The 6,925-nt window shown below is 43.2% G+C and overlaps 1 protein-coding gene across 1 annotated transcript in view; it reads left to right on the forward strand.

Annotated features, from left to right (window-relative positions):
• The first annotated feature begins 807 nt into the window (after positions 1-807).
• Positions 808-6,925, forward strand: part of HS2ST1 (heparan sulfate 2-O-sulfotransferase 1) — a 108,971-nt gene continuing 102,853 nt past the window's right edge. The window contains exon 1 of the mRNA XM_027882891.1: positions 808-892. Within this exon, the coding sequence (XP_027738692.1) occupies positions 823-892 (70 nt within the window). The 5' untranslated portion in view covers positions 808-822. The remainder of the gene's footprint in view (positions 893-6,925) is intronic.

The following is a 6,925-nucleotide window of genomic DNA, read 5'->3' on the forward strand; positions in this document are numbered from 1 at the left end:
AATCCTGTTCCCTGTGCAGAGGAACTATTCGGTATTTTCAGTGTAATGCCTCCATATTGCTGATCATAAACTTCCTTTACAAAGGTGAGTGTCATTGTCTTTACCTGGGAGAATCTGCAGTACAGAAGTGGGGGATGATTCATCCACATCATCTTAGTGACATGGTGACTGAGGCTACTGTTTCCTCATGATTTGTGCCTTAGTCATATTGGCCTGTAAAGGTTGGCTCAGAGATGACCTCTCAAGGGCTCTGCTCACATTTCGTATTAATAACAAGAGGAAAAAGATAGCAAGAGGAAAAAAAGAATTCTCACTTGTTGTCCTGAAAGGAGGCCCTGATATTACTTTATAATTTTCCCAAACTTTCATTTTGCTCTGTTGTCTTTGTTCAAGCACTAGTTGTGAGAAGGTCTGGGAGCCTCTCAGGGAATACAGAAGTAGACAGGGTCCAACCTGGATGAGAACAGACGTATTTTTGCCCTGTGCTAATAGAATAACTACTTGTGTCAGCTTAATAAAGATTTTCTTTTTCTTGTCAATTCAGAACTTTCTAGCTTTTTCAAATCTATGGATTTAAATATTAAGAAACTTCTAGAGACAAGAGTATTTCTCCCAGAAGCAGGACACAGGGACTCCAGTGCATCAGGTGAAGATGTACAAGTTACTGTGGCTATCCCAAGGCTTTTGCAGTCGCACTTGGCTGAGCTCACACAGCTGGTGGCTCCAGTTTGTGGCTGTGAAGGATGGGAACCAAATGGCGAGTCCTGCCCCCACCAGCCCTGCTCCACTGCTCCGTATGTGCCGCAGGAGATGTTTTCTTAGATGAGCAGATTGTTCTTCCCTCCAGCATCCCAGAGAGGCTCAAACCCTGCTGTAACTGGTGAGCAAGAAGGTAAGAGGTTCTAGGACTATGGATGGGTGGGAAATGATTAGAAAACCAAAATCTAAACTCCAGCTGTCAGTGTGCAGCGGGAACCCTGTGGTTGCAGTTGCAATCCCAGCTGGGGTTATTAGGTAGTATGTGTTCACTACTACGCTGAGAGATTTGGAGAAATCTGTGATAACAAGGAAGGGACATAAAGCTTTTCAATAATTTTGTTAGTTCTGTAAAAAAGTCTGTAGATCACACAATTTATTTATTTTTTTAATTTAAAGACATGCCTAAAGATAAATTGTTCAGCTAAATTTCGCGTAAACAAGAAACTGTTTAAGCTTAGAGATGAGGGGAGTCTGCAAGTTCTTGGATAGGGTGTGGTGGGCAAAATTGGTAGCTTAACGCTTTTAAAGCATTATAGAGGTTGGCTGGAGAAGTATTTAGGTTTTGGTGCCAGATGGATATTCAGTAGGTGTGCAGGTAGTTACATTTAATTCTCATGGAGGCTTTGAATGCTGTGTGAGACTTGCATAGATGGGAGCTCTTCCTACAGCACACATTGCTGGACACTTTCTGGCCCAGCAGCCCCTGTAGGCTCTTGCTTCTCAGCAATAGTCACAGAGGACTAGAGCAGTGGCATTACTTTCTGTGCTCCAGTGAACTGTTCTCAGCTAAAGCGAAATCCTTCTATTTCGAATCTAACCTTTATTTACTCTAGTTTAAAAAAGTGCTGATGTCTCTGTTCTTCACACTTGCAAGGGACAGCATACTTATGAGTCCAAGTGCAGCAGATCTTTTATGTGTGCCTATGTGAGTGAGATGGTTTGTACAGCCAGATTATGTATATTTGTAAGGTGAAATTAAATGTTAGCTGCCTTGCAGTGGTAACCATTTGGGGATAAAAGTGGAGAACATTGTATTATTTTAGCCAACTCTGGCACTGCTGCCAAACGCTGATTATGTCTCAATGGCAATTACTGTAGTTGTTTGTAATCCAATCACTTCTGCAGCAAATATCAGTAGCAAATGTGCTAAATACAATTTTTTAAGTCTTAACAGTAGGATCCTGAACAATTGTGTCCATCTTTAAATGCCTATCTGCAGGGATCAGGCAAGACTCTGTCAAATGGCTGTGTTTAGGGAAGGGAGACATGGACTGTGGAGTTGGGAAGGGACAGTTGGATTGCTTTTATTAGTGTTTTGGTACACAATGGGAGTGTGCTTTTGATGTGAACCTCCCAGTTGTCCTTTGATATGCTTTGGTTCATGTCATTGTAGTCTTAAGAGTATGTCGTCTGGACTCCTTTCTTGTGAAATGAAAGTGGGAGATGTTTCCTGGGAGCACACCTGGAATGCACTATCTTGTAATGTTGAATTGTCAGCACCGGCTCTTTTGCTCTGCAAATCTCTCCCTCTGTGCTGTGCTAGTGTAGACAGGAGGTCAGTGACACCAAAGCAGTGAAAACTCTCCAAAAGTCTCACAGTTTTATGAACTTGGCTGAAGGTTTTTACCCAAGTCTTTAAGTCATTCTTGAAGTGATACTGCTTTAAGCAAAATCACACCCTCTGATTGTCTCACAAGCATTGGTTTTGAACACCTAGGCTAAAAGCCTCCCTTCTCCTTGAAGACAATTACCACAACTAACACACTTTAAAACCCACTTAAATAGCCAGCATCTTCACAGTGTGCTCCGTGCCAGCAGAAGACCCTTGGAAGGCTCTCTGTCCAGGGGTGAGGATTCTGGGTGTTGCTCAGTGCCTGAACACGAGGAGGTTGGTGATAGGGAACCTGTTGCTCAGACACTTCACTGCACCACCATTCATATATGTGTTTTTCTACATGGAGAATTTATCAGCTAATGACAGCAGTTCTTACCTGGCTGGTGAACTTTGTATCACATGAAAACTCTTGACTCTGACACAGAATTCCATCCAGAGTTTTTCAGTGGCTGTTTCAGTAGCCTGTTTAGTACCAGAGTTTCTACATCAATGCTGCCATTACAATAACCCATGGGAGATGTCTGTAATGGTGTTGCTCCAGTGCAGACATGATGTCTGTCATGCATGTGTGATCATCATGGTCCATACGACACTTTTCTCTATCCCAGGTTTACACTGTTAATCCTCAACAAGGGGTGAATTGATTGTGAATTGATGCTGTCCTTCTGATTTTGTAATCAAAGATGCAAAATTAAACTGGGGTATAATTTCTCACTGAATACAGATTCACAGCATGTAAGTGGTATTCCTTTTGAGTACATTTTAAAGGAATAATAATCTGCTAAAAAGGAGGTCAGATATGGCTATGTGTATCTTAATTTAAAACCAAACACAGGCTCATAGAACCTGTGAGGGGCAGAGCCCCAGCAGAGCCCCAGTCTCAGAAAAGGTGAGAAATGGGGGAACAAATACTCCTAGTATTATTAAATATTGTGGCCTTCCAGTGCTTGTACTTGCCTGAACGGTGAATTGCAGCATTGCTCATGTTAGGCCAAGGGCTGTTTCACTTACACGGTAATAATTTATGGCAATCTCCAGCTGTTACAATGATAAATGACAATAAATGAAACAGTTTCACAGTGAAGAATCTGTCAGTAAACTAGGAAAAGGGTGAGCTGGGGAGGCTGCAGCTAGATAGAACTGGAGCTGTGCACAACTCTGAACTGAGGACAAGCAAACTCAATGTCCCTTTAGACTTACCTTTTTTAATTAAAATAAAAAAAAAAAAAAAAAAGCCCACCCTTGTACTCACTTCCTGACCGATTTTGTCTCAGATCCCATTAGGAAAATGCATCAGTGCCAGCCTGACACTGATCCCCATCCTCAGCTGCACTGGAGACCAGTCCGTGTTGCGATGATCGGTGCTGAGGCAGGAGCAGGGGCAGCCACGATGTCCTGGGAAGCCTGGGGGGCACATGAGCTGCTTCGGGGTTTGGAGAACAGTCACTCTCCCTTCACACCCACACACACCTCTTAGGGTGGGTGTCAGATGTCCCCTAATGTTTCTTTCACTGCCTGATGGAAGGAACAGCCTTTTGTTCCAGTGGTGCAGAAGTGATCCGTAAGGCTTATTTCTTGGCCTGGAAAATCTGTTTGAGGGCTGGTGACAGCTGCCATGCTTTTCTTCAGGAAACCTGAATCTTTGCTGCCAGGATTAAGTAGTAAAAGCTCTGCTTTGATTTAGTTTCTCTGGATTCGCTGTTCTCATGGGCCATGGCCTCTGGGGAGCCAGTGCCAGCTACAGAGGGAGCTGCTGCTGCAGCGGGCAGAGGTCCAGGCCAAGCTGGGACGTCACACGGAGGCTGTCCCAGAGCTGGTGACACCTCTGCCTACTCCACACAACTGGAAAATCACCTCGTGGATCCTTTTTGTCACAGTCCCTTTTGGCAAGGTTGAAGGTGGCACTTGTCTGTTGCCCTCGGGGCCTTGCTGTGTGTGGGGCCCAGCCCATGCCCCTCCACAGCAAGGCCAGGCCTCTGTGTGGGGAAAGCCTGGCCAGGCTCCCAGGCATCTGTGTGGTGTGGGGGGCAGTGGATTTTGGAAGTGACAGGTCATAAAACCAGATACTCTGTGAATGATGCAGATAATCTAATAAACGTATTAGCAAGACCCCACTCTGGAGCCACAACTGCTTCAGTCAGGGCATGCCTGACTGACTAACGCTGGAGCATGGATGCGGGTGTTTCCACACCCCTGGGAGTGGAGGGAAGCTGTGGTTTGTCACCTTATTACAGGTCTGCTGTCAGACCCAGGAGGGGAAAAGACAAGCTGGCGGCATTAGGAGTCATTGTCTGACTGGAAACTGAGGGTTGGAGCCTGGCTGCACTGAGTACAGAGACTCTGAGGTGTTTCACCTAAACCTGCTGGTTAAAGATGTGTCTTTTCTCAAGACCTCTCCTTATCAAAGATCCAAGCTTTCCAGAAACTGGGTCAGGTGGCCTAAAATGTAGAGTAACATTGAGAAATGAGGTCACTGAATGCAGGGGGAAGGGATGGAGCAAAAAAAATTGTCTTAACTATTCTATTCTCTGCTTATCCTTCTGCACTACCTGTTTGCCCATGAAATTTCTAGCCTAGGCAGGAAATGTAGCCTAGAGATAGGTTTGATAGATATTCTGCCTTGAAATTACATACATCCCCCAACAGAAAGCAGTGGAAATTTTATTCTGCCCATATTTAAGGTAAGGAATGCTTTTTTTCCATGGTTTGAACACTTCCACTGATATAACTACATGAAGATAATGCTAGGTTAAAAAGGATTAGTCTATACCAAAACAGGATTGTCCTTCTAATCACAGCTTGGCACCAAGCATGCAAGAGCAAATACTAAATGATGTGCTTTTCCTACAGGTCTGGCTTTTATCTTAAGGGTAGAGTCAGAAATCCAGCCTCAAAAGATCATTGTCAAGAGAACATCTCCCAGTACCTTTTCTGATTCTCCTCCTCTTTCCACACAGAATGGGGAGTGAGCAGGCAGCCATGTGGTACTTAGGTGTCAGCTGGGGTTAAACCATGACAGCAGACAAAATGAACTATGACTCAGAAGAAGTGCTTCCTTGATGCAAGGGTAAATCATGATCAACTCTTTTTATCATGGCTGCCTTAGTAGTGAGAAGTGCTGAGAGCCCTCTTCCATTTCTCAGTGTTTAGACACTTCAGCTTTCACAATGGTGGACACAAGGGCTGCTGTATGTCAGGCTTTCAGTGTACAAGGTGCAGCTGAAACAAATAGTTAGATACCTTGTTTCTTGGACAGCACCAAAGCTGATGGACTCTTGCTGATGAGCAAGGCCTATTTCTAAACAGATAATCAGGTACTCTTTGAGACAGTCTTTGTTCACCTGGTGCTATGGTTCCAATTTAAATCAGTAAATGCAAGAATACTCTGGTCAATACTGTAGTTTTCCTGTCTGAGCTCACTAGTGACTAATTTCATAATGCATTTCTTTCTGTCCATCCTTCATGACAAGTGATAAGGAAAAAATTACTGATAATATTCTCCAGCGACCTTCTGCTTAGATGTTTTATGATAGTGCCTTTGAGAGGGAAGCTGCCATTCTGAACCACAGTGTTCAATAACATATCAGAGGCCTGTCTGTTCTGTGTCTCCTTGGGTATTTTCTCCCTCTTAGAGCCTCTTAGGCTCTTCCTCTTAGACATGACAGCAAATTTGTTTCACAGTAATTGGGTTAATAATTAAGGGAAAACCACACAAATTCAGAAGTTTTCTTTAGGTGCTTTTGAGGTAAATACTCTTCATTTTCACATTTAATGGTCCCTTTTTAAGGTACACTTGACTAATTTCAAAGTCCATTTACTTTAAGCGGTCAAGGCATCCCTAGCAACAAAACCCTCCTTACCCATGGCAAGAACCAGCCATGTTGATGGGGTTCCTTGCCAGGCACTCTTGAAATCTGTGTCATTACATTTGAGCCTGTTTGCCCTTATGGGTACAATGTAACAAAGTTCTACAGCTCTTACCATCCACCTTCCATGCTGATAAATTAGAATGACAATAATACATTTTTTTTTTTTTTGGTGGACTGGGATGTCTCATCTCCATGGCTGAACATCAGAAGATCTACTTGGCTTTTGAAAGCTCAGGTTCAATAAAAAGTGACACTCTCAATAGGTTCTCAGGTTTCTGAACAATTTTTTCGTATGTGCTCTTCATTAAGTTGGCAATCTGTTCTTGTTCTATCTATGGGCTGAACAGTAAAACAAATACTGAGTTGAATACTTTCTTTCCATGATTCTAATGTCTGCTGGAAAGTTTCCCTTAGCTATGAAACAGATTTTTGTCTGTTACAACCACGGTATTCAGATTCACATTGCAGGATTCTACAACTGAGCAAGTACCAGGAAACCCTTCAAAGTAGCTTGTACACTATGTTTCAAGTTCCTCACATCATACCTATGTATAAAATGGAATGTCCAACAATTTTTTATTAAAAGCACAGATACTCTTTTCTGCAAAAAGATTGCCTTTTTCCTTCTAAAAAGACACGAGTAGTAGATGGGCAGTTCATGTTCCAACTCAGTCATGCATGC

Source organism: Empidonax traillii, unplaced genomic scaffold, assembly GCF_003031625.1.
Source record: "Empidonax traillii isolate 1590-97213 ecotype Southwest subspecies unplaced genomic scaffold, ASM303162v1 scaffold114:size1751661, whole genome shotgun sequence".
Lineage (NCBI taxonomy): Eukaryota > Metazoa > Chordata > Aves > Passeriformes > Tyrannidae > Empidonax > Empidonax traillii.